The sequence below is a fragment of the Chlamydotis macqueenii genome, chromosome 3, assembly GCF_036417535.1.
Source record: "Chlamydotis macqueenii isolate bChlMac1 chromosome 3, bChlMac1.mat, whole genome shotgun sequence".
NCBI lineage: Eukaryota > Metazoa > Chordata > Aves > Otidiformes > Otididae > Chlamydotis > Chlamydotis macqueenii.
The window spans coordinates 29,320,198-29,337,159 of NC_141558.1; the positions used below are offsets into that span (position 1 = coordinate 29,320,198).

The following is a 16,962-nucleotide window of genomic DNA, read 5'->3' on the forward strand; positions in this document are numbered from 1 at the left end:
GAAAAAGGCACCAAGGATGACCAGAAGTTTGAGATGGCTTCTGAAGGAGGAAGGACTGTGAAAGTCAGAAAACTTTAGCCTGGAAATTAAGGAGCTTGGGGTAATATGGCCGTGGCCCACAAGAGCAAGGAAAAGATGGCTTGGAATCAGCTTTTCATTCTCCTTTTCCACACTAGAATTAGGGGATATGAGATAAAGCTCGCTTAAAATTCAAAGAGAGGCATTTTTTAATGCAACAGGCTAGACTTGTGAGTTTGCTTGCTGAATGGTACTGTCATAGGACCCCTGATGCCAGCTGGGATCTCTGGACATAGCCTAGTCAAAGTCCCCTCGTCAGAGGAGAAATTTATATAGGTTCAAGGGAAGACTGTGTAAGTACTTAGAGACTCACTTCTGCTGAACAAATCACAACACACTCAGGAAAACCTCTGTTTGAAGGAGCATGGAGAGCACGGGAAGACATATGTATACACCTTTCATTTTCTTTCCTGGCAATCCACTTATGGCTACTGGTGTAAATAGCATACAGGCTTAGATGGTTCTTGGCTTGAACCAGTACATCTATTCTTGTATTTTCATGAAACCTAATACATACAGACAATGCAAACCGTAAAATATTTAGGCATTACTAAATGTAAAGAACTATTTTCAATTATGAAATTAGCAAGTCATGTAGAACTCATCTCGTTATCTACATATAAATGGAGGGGCATATGTCTCTGAGACAGAGAAAGAGAGTAATGGGTACATATTCATTCACAACACATGAGAAAGACTTGCCTGTTTTAAGAGATTCTGATGTTCCAGTGAATTGGAGTGAATCCTTCTATATGATACAATGACTTTCCTCTTACATTTATCTCAGTGCTCTGAGAAACTTAGATGTGTAGCTCTGTGTAACGTGTACTCTGCAACTTTGGTCAGACCTTGCAAGCTGTATATCACAGCTAAATGAAATGAAGCTTTTTAGTTAACAATTTTCCAACAGAAGCATGCCTTTTCTGTCACATAGCCCATAAGACCTGAGCGATTCTCAAAACGAATACTTTACCATTAAGTCACTCTTTGGGTTGATGGGGCTACACAGCTGTAGAAATGCTCCACATGTTAAGCCGTTTGAAGCACAAGAGAACCTTTTGATTATTGCCTGGAGGCATAGTTGATATGAACAGCTTCAAAGAATAGTTCTGTTTCCTTTGGGATGAAGGACTGAATGTACAGTACTGAGAAATTACATTTCTGTTTAAAAGACAGTTTCTTATATATAGTGGCATCATGTTTTGTTTTGTCATCTAGTTGACTAGGAACTCATAGGGAAAATGATCATGCAATATATAATCTTGGCAGTAATAGTCAGAAGCATTCACAGTGTTTTCTATCATTGATGTTGGCGAAATTTCCATCTTACTCTTTCAAGGCGGACTCCATCATCACAGCAATGGATGCATTTATCAAATTCACACTGGAGTATTACAATTTGCTAAGGACAATTTCTGATGGACACATGCAAAGCCAAATTAATACAAAAAGTGGCTGCACTCACATTAAGTCATCTTTCTTCAGAAGGGAATTATATTTTGTTTTATTTGTCATCTGCAATAGCTTTCAATTTAAATATATGGCTGTTAGTTACCAAACCTCAAACAACTTTAATTCTTCAAAATCATACAGATCAACTGCTTTTGCAAACCATGACAGAATTAAATAGCAGTGTTTTGGATACAGTTGCCTAGGTTGCCCTACAAGACTGCACCCCTAGGCTCCCCTCACAACTAGCTGCTTCATACTAGTAATATATTGTTTACCTTATACATGCTCTAAGACAAATCATTCTACCTTATCATCTATCTTATGTGCAGTCTGTATGCCAGAGGAACAGAGTAATAGGCTTTTCAAACTCCAGTTTTATGCTCATACAGCATCTCCAGTCTTGAATTGCTTTAATGCCTTTCCTGGATCCCTGCAGAGGCTCTAGCTAGTTATGAGGCTTGATGCTCCAGGGGAACACCTTGCTCACATGGATCAAGCAAATTAAAATAGAAGGGAACTGAAAACAAGTTATTTTAAAATCTAAACTTTGCTTCCTTATCAGTAGAATACAAGAATATTAATGTACTGATCTTATTTTATTTTTACCTAAGCAACATAAGAATAAGATTGTAGGATAGCTTTGGTTTTTAATGACATGTTCTACATGTGCTCCTACTATGGTGAGAAAAGTATTAAATAAATAAAATATATAAAAGAATGTAATGCAAATATTTTCAAGAGCAATTCAATTTTACTGAGAGAAAGAAAAGGGAAGATCTATTTCAAGAAGAAAACAAAAGGCTTCTCTGAGCGTCAAATGGCATGTGAAGAATCTCAAGGAAGAAAAAACTTAGATTGCTTATAGGTTTTATGGATATGTTTTCATTGATACTTGAATTCAACTCAATATGATAAACTCCATCATAATCCTAATCTCTTATACTTACGAGAGTCAGAAGTCAGGCTAAATGATACAGATTTCACATTTTTTCAGCATAATTTCTACCACTTCAAGATGTCCAAAAGTTGTATATTTTAAAGATTTCGATAAGATGTTCCAACGATACTAGCTGATCTATACAATATACTACTATGACTACTTTTCACAACATTATTTGCCTCTTTAACTTTGTATTCAAGTAATTATTAGGTTATATTATTTTACAAATGCTAGTGAACGCTTGGTTAAATATGAGTCAAAGGTCCTTCAACCTTTTCTCATGTACATGTGGGATTATAAACAGCAGTATCCAGCCTTTCATTACTTACTATTGCATTCATTACAATCAGTTCCTAGTCACAAATAAGAATGAGTTGTAGATATCATAATAAACATTTAAATATAATTGCACTTTATTTGGAGGAAATGTAGAACAACATATCCCTATTTTATAATACTTTGTTACTAAAATCTCATGAACTGGAAGAAAAACTTCAACATTCTGTTGATCAGATATTCTGTTGATCAAATATTGACTCTTACCTGCCCTTGGAATACAAAAATCAAGCGCATAGAATTGTCTGGTGAATATAAACTAATCTCTGAAAGGTGCTGCCAAAACAAAGCTTCAGTTCTGAACCAAATAATGTAGTCAAACATAATCCAAAAGGTAGATTTAAAAATCACCAGTCTCCCTTTATGAATCAAAGGATAGGATTAGACTTACTTGTGACCCTGCACATTTCTAAAACCAACAAAGTTATCTTATACCAATGAATACATTTAAATTCTGAAAAAAAAGTGTATTCAGAGTAGATGATGAAAGACAGAATGACATTTAAAAATACCTTTGTTTTCCCTAACAAAAACATTACAAAAACCAGGTGTGCTATAATGTGCTGACAAAGTACAATGAATCTATAACATTCAAAAACTTAATCCAAGGCAAGGCCTGTCATAAGATTGTTGTCATTGTTTTCACCTGGGCAGACTGAAAACACTGCATGGATAAACCTTCTTAAAATAGTATGACTTCTGAAACTAGTCAGCAGGAAGTACCTGAAATGTCCATTTGGAAAAGGGTCAATGTAGGCATAACTGGGAAGGAAGGAATTTTTAAAATTATTATTATTATTTTTACTTCTTAAAATGCCAAGCCAAACATATGGAATGGTCTAGGACCAAAAGATAGAAAAGTGAGGATGAACCAACTGTGGATTAAATACAATGAAAAAAATGTGAATATTTTATGTGGAATAGTTTCTATTCCTCAAAAAACCTGGAAAATACAATGAAAAGACTTCACAATTCCTATTACTTACTCATTATATCAATTGTACTTAGGTTGAGTTTAACTCTCTTCCGAAAGCCCCTCTGAGCCCAATGATAGCTTTATTATTAATTTGCTAATTTGTATAATGTTTGTTGCTGTGGCAGCAGTTCCTTTAATTAAGAAGACTAAAATACAAAGGAAGGTAGATGGGCATCCTTTCACATGGTAATCTGTTTCCTGAAGCCCTGATTCAGTGGCAGTCTGCCCAAGACAGAACTGAATTACAACTCCCAGCACCTCTCTCATTTCCAATGAGTTGTTTTAATTTTAAACCAAGGGTCTGAAGAAAAAAGATATTTCAGATAATACACAATTCAAGAGCTATCCCAAAGGGTGTTTTTCACATTCATTTCAGGAAGAAGCCTGTAGAGTTGTTAATGTAATTGATTCCCACATAATTCAAGAAAAGCTGAAGCTGGCAGTGATGCCTACAATTAAGGCAGTCTGACACTTACTCATTACTGAACACTTTTTGTTACTTGCTATTTCCAGTTTTACTAGTCACAATAATACAAACATCCCAAAACAGATCTCCAAAAAACAAGGAGACTCTAAATGATACTGGAGTTTTGTTTTTCCTCCTGCTTGTTCCACAGTGAGTGTGTAAGAGGCATTAAGATTCCTTATTCATTCAGATGTTTACGGTATTTTGCTAGGGTAGGAGCTATTCCCCCCCTCCTTATTCTTCAATTATTCTGCTTCCCCATCCTCCGTATCAGTCCTGTTCTCCATTCTGTACATCAGCTTTGTTCAGACTGGCAGTAATACCTTTGTTTCTCAATCTTTTTCATTTCATAAGAAATGAAATCAGTTTAATTTCTTATAGTACATTATAAAGCTGTCAAATTGTTACACACAACTAAGAATGATCATTCTTGCCTTAATATTAGCAGGTGGGTTTTCTAAAACAAATTTTTCACTCTTAAGCTTCAATTTTGGCCAATAATCACAATCCAGATATTGAACAGATGACTGTATAGGGGAAGATATTTATGCTCCATTCTTAAGTATGTTCATAAAATATGTTCTCAGTATTTAATATTTCTACAAATACAGCAATTGAATAGGGGCTTAGATAATAAATGTGACTTGATATATTTATTACATGTCATCGAGAATAATGTATACAATCTATAAAGTAGCTTAATTTTAAAGGAGTTTCACTATATTACAAGTACATAAGCTGTAAGATTACATGTATTCAGTCAGAAGCCTTAAAAAGGCAGAGAATTACGATGATAAATCATAGTACATTTCTTTGGATATATATTTGTGCACACATACTTTATAAACTGCCTGTCATCTAAATTTGATTGTAAATTAATTTTCTCTTTGTGTACAAAACACAGGAGTACCTACATATCCATAAACATGATTTTAATTTTTTTAGAGTCTGTTTATGTTAGAAGTTCCTACATATAATTCTGAAAAGCACTAGAAGATAAGTTTTGAGATAAAAGTGCCTGACATTAAACAGTGACTGGTTTAAGATAACAGTATTTTTGAGCACTAGATTAAGCAGCAAATCCAATTGAGTTCATATACCACACACAGTAGCAACAATACCCTGAAATCTTCGCAAAGCAATGTATAGTAACTGTAGTAGTTATACAACAGTATTCATACTAACCTGCAATGAAAAGTTCTTCCAGGTCCATCAACACATACACCTCCATTGTAACAGAGAACTGAGTTCAGTGTAGGCTCACTGCAAACATCAACATCAACTTCACAAAACCTGCCAGTGTACCCACTCAGGCAAGTACAAACAAATGCATTGACTGCGTCTTGACAAGAACCTCCATTAATGCAGGGAGCAGATTCACATTCCTGAGGAAATAAATAATAATATATTTACTAGACAGCTATAAAACATATTATTTATTCATTCATTTCAGCAGCAAGTGCAAGAGACTGAATCTGTGTATTACAAAAAGTGTTGGACTTTTTTTTATTGTCCAGCAAACAAAAGTCTCTAATTTGGGGCAATTTTTGTTTATATAGACATCCTTTGATTACAGCTTACACTCACTCTTGAAACTATGCTTGATCCTACTAATTAATATTGGAAAAATGCAAATATATTTTTATATAAACAGTCTTACAGTCATAAGTATATGCTCCCACTCATGATTCCTTTATTAAAATTTCAAAGCATGTTTTCAAGCCATAGTTTATACAATTATTCCTTCTAAGTTTTTATAGTGGGGTCTACTGCAGTGGAAAAAGCCACATTAGTAACAGAGCTCTGGACAGAGCAAAAAATTACTTATATTAACCAATACACACAAGCCTTTCATCAGTATTTCCGGACAAATGCTTTCTTATTATCAATTGATGTGTATTGCAACTAGATATTGCAATAGATATTGCAACTAGATATTGCAATAGATATTTCTAGTTGCAACAATATTGCAACTAGAAACATGTAGAAATGTTTCTATGTTCACATAATAACAACTCCCTCTCATAAAGCTAATGTGAAAGCCATCATATTCAAACCATGCAAAGGAGCAGCAAATTAATGTTTCTCCAGAATTACAGGAGAGTTTAGTAAGCGCAATTGCCAGTGCAAAGAATGTGATTTTGCCTTTGAGCCCAGAAACCTAGATTTTGCCTATATCCCAGAAGAGTTTTATTTTGCTGCTGCCACCCAGTCTAGCTAAATCCATTATTTTAAATTTATTCTCACACCCCTGTAACTTTAGAAGGTTTAATTCTTTAAGGATATCCAAGGGCACTCAGATTTTCTGCAGGTACTACAGTTGCTTTGACGGGATGTAAATTCAGATACCCATGGGGAATTGTGAGAAAACAACTTGTTTTCCTATAAGCTCTCCAGCTGCGTTTATATAGGACGATTTATTATTGAGCATTACATAAACAAATTGAATTACACATCCCACAGGAAGATGAGGATAGTTCTACAGACTGCCAAAAATCCTGTGTCTAGCTTCCAGAACTAGTCTGTTGCTATATTAATTACATTTGTTGTTGGCAAACACAAGTCATCTTTGTTCTGTTTACTAAAAATATCTCAATTCACGGTTCCAGCTTTCTGGCTTTTTTTTCTATCCCAGTAACTTCTCTTATCTAGTCTTCTTAATTAGTTCACTTCTATCCATCTCTACTACTTCTGTTTTTACAGCTTTGCTTATTAGTAGAATAAATTTAAATTCTAACAATTAATGGATCCAATTTGTACCTAATTGGATAAGTCCAAAGCTCAGACAAATGTTCACAGCTTTGGCTCAGTACACCATCACAGTCATATCAAGTTGCAAACTTAATGTAAAACCTTCTAATTTTCTTCTATGGAATATACTGTTCTTGTAAAATTTTACAAAACTACTCACAATAATTATTTTTTACAGTAACATAAAAACCAGACAGTTTGTAGGAAAATAACACCTATCACTTTTGCAGTTAAAAGTCCATCATTAGATGCAAAAAAAAACCCCAGAGTACACTTGCTATCACAGAAGTGTTAGCCTGCACTGTACTTAACTCAGGCAAGAAAATTGTTTCAGGGAACAGATACACAACTATGCTAAAAAAGCCACAAATAACTTTATCCCACAGTAGGTGAGCTACCACAGTACCACCAAATGTTGTAATTAGTAGTCTAAAAGAACAAAGATGTTAGATGGCAAACTGAAGTTGCAGCATAGCTGTGACCAAGTCCTCCCTGTGTTAGATCCCAGCAGAGTCTGACTTTACAGCTTCACATTAGGGAATAGCTGGTTCTACAGAAAATTCCCAACTACCCTGATTCCCTGAAGACAAGCTCACCTAACTACCAATGCTATTTCAGTTTTGTCTTCCTTTTTGTAATGGGAGATTGAATCTTAACTGACTCCTAACCAGACAGTTCACAAATCAAAGCAACAGTTCCAGGGACCCACAGTCTTAGAAATATTCACTCTCTTCTCCAGTACAGCAGGGGAAAAAGACCTTCTTGGGCACCTCAGATGCCCAGTTCTCAACCTAATAAGATATCCTTTAACCTTTTGTTGCCTAGAAGTGATCAGATCCTGTCAAAGGAAGGTTTGGTCCCTTAGAAATGTACAGTATTTGCTTGGCAGATACAGAGAATAAATACAGAGTTTAACTGGTGATAAATAACTCAAGCTAATAGACTGAATGCTGTTCATCTGCAGATAAATATGGATCACTGCATTTTTTTTGCCATTAGAATAAAATGTTTGTCAGTAGCAGAAAAGAAACCTGTTTTGCAACACCTCACTGATCATGAAGCCAGTTTCTTTGTTTCATTTTTATCTTTCCTCTCCTCTCATCTCCTCAGTCTCAAGGAGGTATATACAGTGTTGTGAGCAAAAGCAGAGGAAGTTCTGTTACCATCACTATACAATTCTAGACTCACACTATTCCTAAAGTTGGCACCTTTACAGCAAGTAAAACTCTGTAGATTATGTTACAGAAGAGAATGTACACTCTGATCATGGGACATGGGAGATTCTTAAGTTTGCGTTGACACTGAAGTCTGATTTCACAGAAGTCTGACTGAAAGTTTTTAAATCTAGCTAGATACATTAAAAAGTAAGAACAGGACAGGCTGAAAAGGAATGTCTAATTAAGCAGTAAGAATGCATAGTTAACTTCTTCACAAGCCCTTTTCATAAAGCTTTTTTGAAAGCTATTTTCTGAATATATTTATTTTAACTTGAACTACTAATGCTTGTGGAAGCAGGAGCAACTGTTTGCATAAATTTGTCCTTTGTTAGTGTGGCACTACCTCTGTTTTAAATAGCTTTGTGCAGTAACAGGAAGAAGAAGGTAACCATGACACATCGCCTTAAGATTCTAAATACCACAGCAGACACCAGTGCATTCAACAAAGTAGGCAGAAATCAGTATTTCCTTTTGACAGACAGGGTATTTGTACGGTGATTTAATGCACTGGCAGCATAAAAGGATCTCATAGGTGGGACTTTATAATTTGTGATCTAAAAGAACAAGTAGTTAATTACATTACAACAGTTATTCCTATTATTACTTTGTGTAACTTCTACCGACAATTTGCTAGCAATGAATGATTAAAAAAATGAAACAAAAAACCCACACAAAGAACAAAACACCAAACCCACAAAATTGCTTTCAGTTCCTTGCTGGAGTTCTCAGCAAAAATATTCCATTTAGAAAGCAGAGAAAGTGCTGAGATCTCCAGATACCACCAAGCAGTCATACCACTGAAAGACTTAGGGGCAGTAACAGTGGGGACAGCTTTTGCCTCTGACTTTTTTGTTTGATCCCTCAGGACTTTCTAGAAACAGCAAGTACTCTTTATTATTCTTCTCTCAGATTTCTTTATTTCTTTCAAACAACACTTTTTCATCTTTAGTCTCCTCTGAGAACACAGAAAATCTTGTCCTTTGACTGGGGCCTCTGGCTTACTCAGAGCGTTAAGAGGAGGCATCGGGCTTCCTGTTGCTGCAGCAGTGTACGGGCTCTGTGTGTAAGCTTCTCGAAATTTACAATCAGCCTGGCCTCACAGGCCTACTGTACTCTTGCTTTGCAGATTGCTTCCTTTAAGAACAGAAATAGAGATAATTCAGGTATCTCTCTGGTGCAATACTGTTAAAATCCTGTTCTTTACGTGGCAAGGTTTTGGTTAAGGGCAGGAGGGGCTGCAGGGCAGCCTCTGTAAGGAGAGGCTGGGGCTGCTGGTTCCAGTCGGCTCCAATGGACCCTCCGCAGGGCACAACTGAGCCCAACAGCCAAGATGGTTGTGCCTACAAGAGAGCTTATTTAAAAAAGAGTAAAAAAAATTGTGCAGCAAACTGTCAAGGCGAGTAGTGAGGAAAAAGTGTGGAAAATCAGCCCTACAGACACAAACACCAGAGAAGAAGGAGGAGGAGATGGTGCTCCAGGCAATCTCCACCAACCATTCCCCTGAAGCCTCTGGAGAAGCCTATGGTGAAGTGGGTTGACCCTCTCCAGCCAGTGGAGCAGATATCCACACTGCCACACATGTGAACACCACACTGCAGCAGGTGGATGTGCCCCTAAGGAAGCTGCAGCTCATGGAGAGCAGCCCACGCAGCAGCACATTTTCAGTCAAGTTGGGAGGAAAGTTGTTTAGTTTTTAATTGACGGTAAATTAAATTAATCTTCCACAAGTTGAATCAGTTTTGCCTGTGACGGTAACTGGTGACTATGACCAATCTCCCTGTGCTTATCTTGACCCACAAGCTTTTCTTCGTATTTTCTCTCCCGTTCTGATGAGGAGTGGGAGTGCAAGAGCAGCTGGGTAAGCATCTGGCAGCCAACCAAAGTTAACTCCCTACATCTGTATCTTCATAGGCTGCAAAACTTTATTTTCTGTCATATCAGAGCAAGTAACCTGTCCAAACTGAGCTGTATTGCCTAGCCTTTGCTGTGGTCATCATCACCCTCTATCTTTTCCCTTTCTGTTTTCTAGTCTGTTCCCTTCACAGGCAACTTCAGTCAAATCAGGGCTGCAGCCATCCATTTCCAAGGAAACCAGAAGGCTAGAAGAGCTGCTGTACAGGCCTCATTTTGTCAGGTTCTTCCTGCTCTAAAGGGGTTTGCTCCTTCCACTGTCACCAAAAAATAAGAAAATAAGTGCCTCTTATGAACTTCAGTTGGGGTCCTCTGCTCACTCCTCAAACATCATCACATCTGTAAATGATGCCCAGTGCTCACACTTTACAGCATAAAAAAATAATCCTTTTCCCAGCTCATTATTTAGAACACTGCCAGCTTCAGTAAGCTCCCTTATAAACAAATGAATTATTTAAGAAAATAATACATTTTTAATTATTTGTATAGAGTTTTTATCAACTTTTCACTTTGCCAATTGGACATACTTTATTCTCATCCAAATAGCTTTGAGTTTTCTTTTATTTGATCTCCTTAGAGTAAAGCAGGAGGGCTCCCTTCCACTAAGATTTTTTATTTTCTGTTTTTTTTTTTTCTGTGAAGCATCTGCTTTTCCCATTTTCATCTAACAAGGAATACTTGGAGTTTATGTGTTGTTAATAGGTAATGACCTTGGAAAAGCTTTGAAAGTTATAACGGACAAGCTATCAACATGAACTCCCACTGCAATGCTATGGAAAAAATTGCTAATGCTATCCTTAAGTCTTCAGAGAAGGAACTGTGACTTACACTTAGACAGGTAATTATTCCTCTTTTTATGGCTAGGGAAAATGAAACTGTGCCAAGTTCTAGAATCTGTTTATTATAAAGGATGTTGAAAAAATGACAATATAAAATGATTTAGGTACTAGATAAACTGCCTTACAGTAAGCTAAGTCTAAGGAAAATAAAACTTTACAGCATTTTTAGGATAGATTTTTTTTTCTTCAAAAAAATTATTACATCATATATCTCTTTTTCACATGACACTGCTGAAAACATAAATAATAGATATGGCTCAAACATTGTTAGACAAATTCATAGGGTACAAGTCTGTTTCTAGCTATTAAAAGCAATAATCAGTGTGAGTTTTGTGCTATAAGAAGTTCCAGAACTCCTGATGGCCCTATGAGTGTTCTAAGGTTTAGTTTATCACCAAGAAAATTGAGAGAGAGAGAGAGAGAGAGATAATGGTACTGCCCAGTTACTGTCACAAGAAGTATTATATATTAAGGAGTATTGTAACTCCCAGAGAAAGTCAGTATGAAAACGACTACTTGGATTTCCAAATCCAGATATATCCAGCTAGAGATAATGCCCAACTTTACTACTAAGAGTCAGTCACTCTAAAACTGTCAGAAGCAGTTGATCTTCAACCTCCTTATGTTTTTAAATAAAGATTGGATGTATCTCTAAAACACATGCTTTAGGCAAATATAAGTTAAAGGTAACTGTTAGTTTCCATTGGGCTGTGAATGAAAGGAATATACAGATTTCTGACAGGAGAATAGAATGGCGATTTTCTGGCTTTATTTTTACTAAATTATTGTTACAGTACATATACATTCTCATTTATTTTCTTATCATAGCAAGACAATTTAAAAGTTGGGGCAGAAAACTTAAAGCATATTAAGATTTCTAGTTATACCACTCTTTTAAGGCTAAATTTTGTTAAGAATCCTTAATTCAAACCATGCAAAACAAGAGCCATTACATTTACCAGAGTGCAATAATTTATTATTAAGAGAAAGGGAAGAACATCTTCGGCCACAGGCTTGCTAAGCTGGTGAAAAGGTCTTTAAACTAACATTGCTGGGGGAGGGGAACCTCAATCCATCCCACTACCATCAGTTTGATGCTAGTGCCAGCAACAAGTGTCCAGAACCTGGGGAAGGATCACAGTTCAGCAGGAGAGAACCTCAAGTGCACCACAAAGGAATTCCAGCCGCTCCAACCAGCAAGTCAGCTTCTTCGGAGGCCCAAGTGAAATGCCTCTCTGTGAACGCACGTAGCATGGGGAACAAACAAGATGTGAGCATATCCGCAAGGCTATGACCTTACTGGCATCACAGAGACATGGTGGGAGGGCTTCTGTGACTGCAGTGTTGGAAGGGAGGGATACAGGCTCTTTAGGAAGGACAGACAAGAGAGACGAGGAGGAGGTCACCATCTATATCAACGACCATGGAGCTCTGCCTGGGGATGGATGAGGAGCTGAGAGAGCGAGCTTATGGGTCAGGATTAAAGGGAAGGCACGGACAGGCAACATTATAGTGGGGGTCTGCTACAGGCCACCTGACCAGGAAGACCAAGTGGATGAGGCCCTCTATAGACAGACAGGAGCAGCCTTATGGTCACAAGCCCTGGTCCTCACGGGGGACTTCAAACACACCGGTATCTGTTGGAAGGATAACACAGCAGGGCACAAGCAATCCAGGACATAAGCAATCCAGGAGGTTCCTGGAATGCATTGATGATAACTTCCTTCTTCAAGTGACAGAGGAGCCAATGAGGAGAGGTGCTAAGCTGGACCTTGTTCTCACCAACAATTTTAATGAAATTTTCCATTAGGCAAAGACAATGAGTATTTTGTGAAACAGAATCTGACTTGAGTAAGCCAAGTTACTTTGCATAAACAATGCATACCCTGCTAACAATTACACTCTTGAAGAGAAAGTGAGAGACTGATAAAAAAACAAACATCTTGCCCCAGAAGGTACTGAAAGCCGGATGATTGTCAAAGGAGCATGAAATAAGTAAGGATCTGCATGGGAAAGGGAGAACCAAGACAAGCAAAGAGTAACACGGCAGATATGGCCCTGAAACAGCAGGATGATGCCATAAATCTGCCAGAACAAAGAAACATCAAGACAGGCTCAAGGAGAGCAGGCCTGCTGAAGAAGGCCAAACAGATAAGGAAGGATATAGAGCATGAAAACATTCATTAAACCAATGCGATGCATATACTTGTAGGGGTATAACATTAATAAAGGTTGTGAATAGTCAAAAAATTCTACTAATTAGTGCCCTCAAAGTGAACTCTCTTATAATATGAAAAACACACCTCTAGTGCTAAAATCGCCCCCTCTTCAGATAAAGATCCCTACTCACCAAGGATGCGTAGTAAATTTAAGAAGTATTGTATCTTTAAACTAACATAGGAAAGGAACTAACCAATTGTAGTTAAGCAGGTGTGACCAAAAGGCAGAACTGTTATTCTGAATTGTATAAACATGCAATTGGCCAATCGGGACCAGACTACGCAGTCTCTCTCACTCCCCCCACCCTCCAAGAGAATAGGGAGAGATAATATAAGGAAAAACAGCTCGAGGTTTGAGATAAGGACAGGGAGAAAATCCTTAAAGTTACCGTTACAGGCAAAACAGACTCGACTTGGGGAAAAATACTCATTTATTACTACAAACAGCAGGATAATGAGACAGAGAACAAGATAACCTCCCCCCACACCTCCCTCTTCCCAAGCTTAACATTATCTCTACTACCTTCCCCTCCCGAGCGGCACAGGGGGGAAGAGGGAATAGGGGTTGCGGTCAGTTCATCACGCATTGTTTTACGCCGCTGCTTCACAGTCAGGGGAAGAACTCCTCGCATTCCTCCCCTGCTCTGTTGTGGGGTCCCACCCATATGCCACAGTCCTTTGTCAAACTGCTCCGGCATGGATCATCTCTTCCATGGGGTGCAGTCTCTCCAGAACGGCTGCCCCAGCGGGCCATCCACGGGCCACAGCCACCTTCAGGCATCCACCTCCCCCGATGTGGGGTCCTCCATGGGCTGCAGGTGAATCTCTGCCCCTCCATGGACCTCAATGCGCTGCAGGGGGACAACCTGCTCCACCATGGTCGTCACCACAGGCTACAGAGGAATCTTGGCCAGGAGCCGCATTACTCCTCCCCCTCCTTCTTCACTGACCTTGGCATCTGCAGCTGTTCCTCTCACAAGAAAAGTTCTTCACAGCAGGCTGGCAGACGCCTCTCAGAATCTCTTCACATCATCCAGCTCATATCCTCTCCACTTCTTGCAGCCAGGCGGGGCTAAGTCGGGTCCAGTCGGCCGCCTGGCAAGAGGCCAGAGGGTGAGGCCTGCAAGGCCCATGAGGCCTGCGCCTCCCCCTCTGTGCCTCTGCCCCCCCTCAGCTTCTTCACATCTTCTCTTCTCTCTTTTTTTTTCTGTTTTCCCCTTCTTAAATACGTTATCGCAGAGGCGTTATCACAGAACATTCTGCTACCAATCGCGTCGGCCTTGGCCAGCAACAGGTCTGCCCTAGGCCCGGCCGAGTCCACTGAACAAAGGGGAGCGACTTCCAGCAGTTTCCTACAGAAGCTCCCACCTTAGGCCCCCCCTCACTAAACAAAACCACAACATATTGTAACTGGATGTGCCAGCTTTTTGGATTTACCCCTTAGCACCCATCTCTGCGCAGAAATGAAACAAATAAATACCTCTGCTCTGTATGTAAGATTGGCATACTGCACACTGGGTAACTGAACCCAGATTTGGGACAACAGAGTGACCATGAGATGGTGGAGTATGAGATCCTTAGGGCAGCAAGGGAGGCGCACAGCAAGCTCTCTACCCTGGACTTCAGGAGAGCAAACTTTAGCCTTTTCAGGGATCTGCTTGGTACAGTATCATGGGATAAAGCCCTGGAGGGAAGAGGGGCCCAAGAAAGCTGGTCAATATTCAAGGATCATCTACTTCAGACTCAGGAATGATGCATCCCAACAAAGATGAAGTTGGGCAAAAACGCCAGGCGGCCTGCATGTATGAACAAGGAGCTCCTGGACCAACTAAAAAGTAAAAAGGAAGCCTATAGAGTGTGGAAGCAAGGACAGGTAGCCTGGGAGGAATACAGAGAGATTGTCCCAGCAGCCAGACATCAGGTTAGAAAAGCTAAAGCCCTAACAGAATTAGATCTGGCCAGGGACATCAAGGGCAACAAGAAAAGCTCTTATAAGTACATCAGGGATAAAAGGAAGACCAGGGAAAATGTGGGCTCTCTCCAGGAGTAAACACAAGATCTGGTTACCCAGGACATGGAGAAGGCTGAGGTACTCAATGACTTTTTTGCCTCAGTCTTCACAAGCAAGTGCTCTAGCCACACTGCCCAAGAGCAGAAGGGAAAGAGAGGGACTGGGAGAATGAAGAACTGCCCACTGTATAAGAAGAGCAGTCCTGAGGGAACTAGTGGATGAAGTAATCAAGCCACTGTCCATCATATATGAGAAGCTGTGGCAGTCCGGTGAGGTTTCTGAGTTCAAAGTCCTGCACAAGGGTCGGGGCAATCCCAGGCACAAGTACAGGCTGGGCGGAAAATGGATTGAGAGCAGCCCTAAGGAGAAGGACTTGGGGGTACTGGTGGACGAGAAGCTCAACATGAGCCAGCAATGGGTGCTCGCAACCCAGAAAGCCAACCGCATCCTGGGCTGCATCAAAAGAAGCGTGGCTAGCAGGTTGAGGGAGGTGATTCTGCCCCTCTGTTCTGCTCTGGTGGGACCCTACTTGGAGTACTGCATCCAGCTCTGGAGCCCCCAACATAAGACATAGACTTGTTGGAGCAAGTCCAGAGGAGGGGCATGAAGATGATAAGAGGGCTGGAATACCCCTCCTGTGAAGAAAGGCTGAAAGAGTTGGGGCTGTTTAGCCTGGAGAAGAAAGGCTCTGGGGAGACCTTACAGCAGTCTTCCAGTACCTAAAGGGGGCTTATACGAAAGACAAGTAGAAACTCTTTAGCCGGGCCTGTTGTGACAGGACAAAGGGTAATGGTTTTAAACTAGAGGGAGGTAGATTTAGACTACATTTAATGAAGAAATTTTTTACAATGAGGGTGGTGACACACTGGCACAGGTTGCCCAGAGAGGTGGTAGATGTCCCACCCTGAAAACATTCAAGGTTGGGTTGGACAGGGCTCTGAGCAACCTGATCTATTTGAAGATGTCCCTACTCCTTGCAGAGGGGTTGGACTAGATGACCTTTAAAGGCCCCTTCCAATCTAAACTATTCTATGATTCTATGATTATTTCTTGTTCTCTGAAAGTCAGGTGTACTGAATCTTGTTTGTAGTAGGAAGGGGATGACTGTCCCTTAAAAGAGCCCACCTGGCACGACACAGGCCACTGGTTCTGCTGGCAGGGAGTTGTCCTGAAATGTTGACTCTAGCCACTGACCTAGAAAGGTACAGCACCTTGCTCAAGGCATACTGCTCTGTTATCTAAATTTGTGGGTCTATACTGACATATTTCCTTGAAAGTGAGGTTAATCTGCCTATCCCAACTTCCTACATATTACATTATATTATTTCCTAAGTCACAATCCATAGCTTGAAATAATTATAAGGAGACACATTTCAGTAAATTAATAAAAATAGTGAAAATCTACTATTTTTCCAAATAATGCGTCAGTTTTATACTATTTCTTAAAACAAAATCTAGAAGTGCATTTTAGAAGTTTGGATGTTTTTCTTACAGAAGGGGCTATTTTTCATTAGTCCTCATTGGAAACTCTGATTAAAAATAAAAAAAAATATTTCTAACAACACTTCAAAACACATTTCTATAACAGAGAATCAAGGCAAAAAACAATGTGATGATAGACATATTTTTATTCAAGTGAAGTTTTGCTTTGTATCAAAAAGGTAATTATAAAGCAGACTAATTCTGAACATAAATAACTAATGGAAATCCACTTTGAGGGGAAAGAAGTCTACCGTAAATACACATAAGGTAATTACAAATCTATC

At 39.3% G+C, this 16,962-nt stretch overlaps 1 protein-coding gene across 1 annotated transcript in view; it reads right to left on the reverse strand.

Moving 5' to 3' along the window:
- The window catches only part of EYS (EGF-like photoreceptor maintenance factor), an 827,426-nt gene that overhangs the window by 440,853 nt on the left and 369,611 nt on the right, over nt 1-16,962 (reverse strand). Inside the window, exon 28 of the mRNA XM_086745378.1 lies at nt 5,434-5,633. Within this exon, the coding sequence (XP_086601504.1) occupies nt 5,434-5,633 (200 nt within the window). The remainder of the gene's footprint in view (nt 1-5,433; nt 5,634-16,962) is intronic.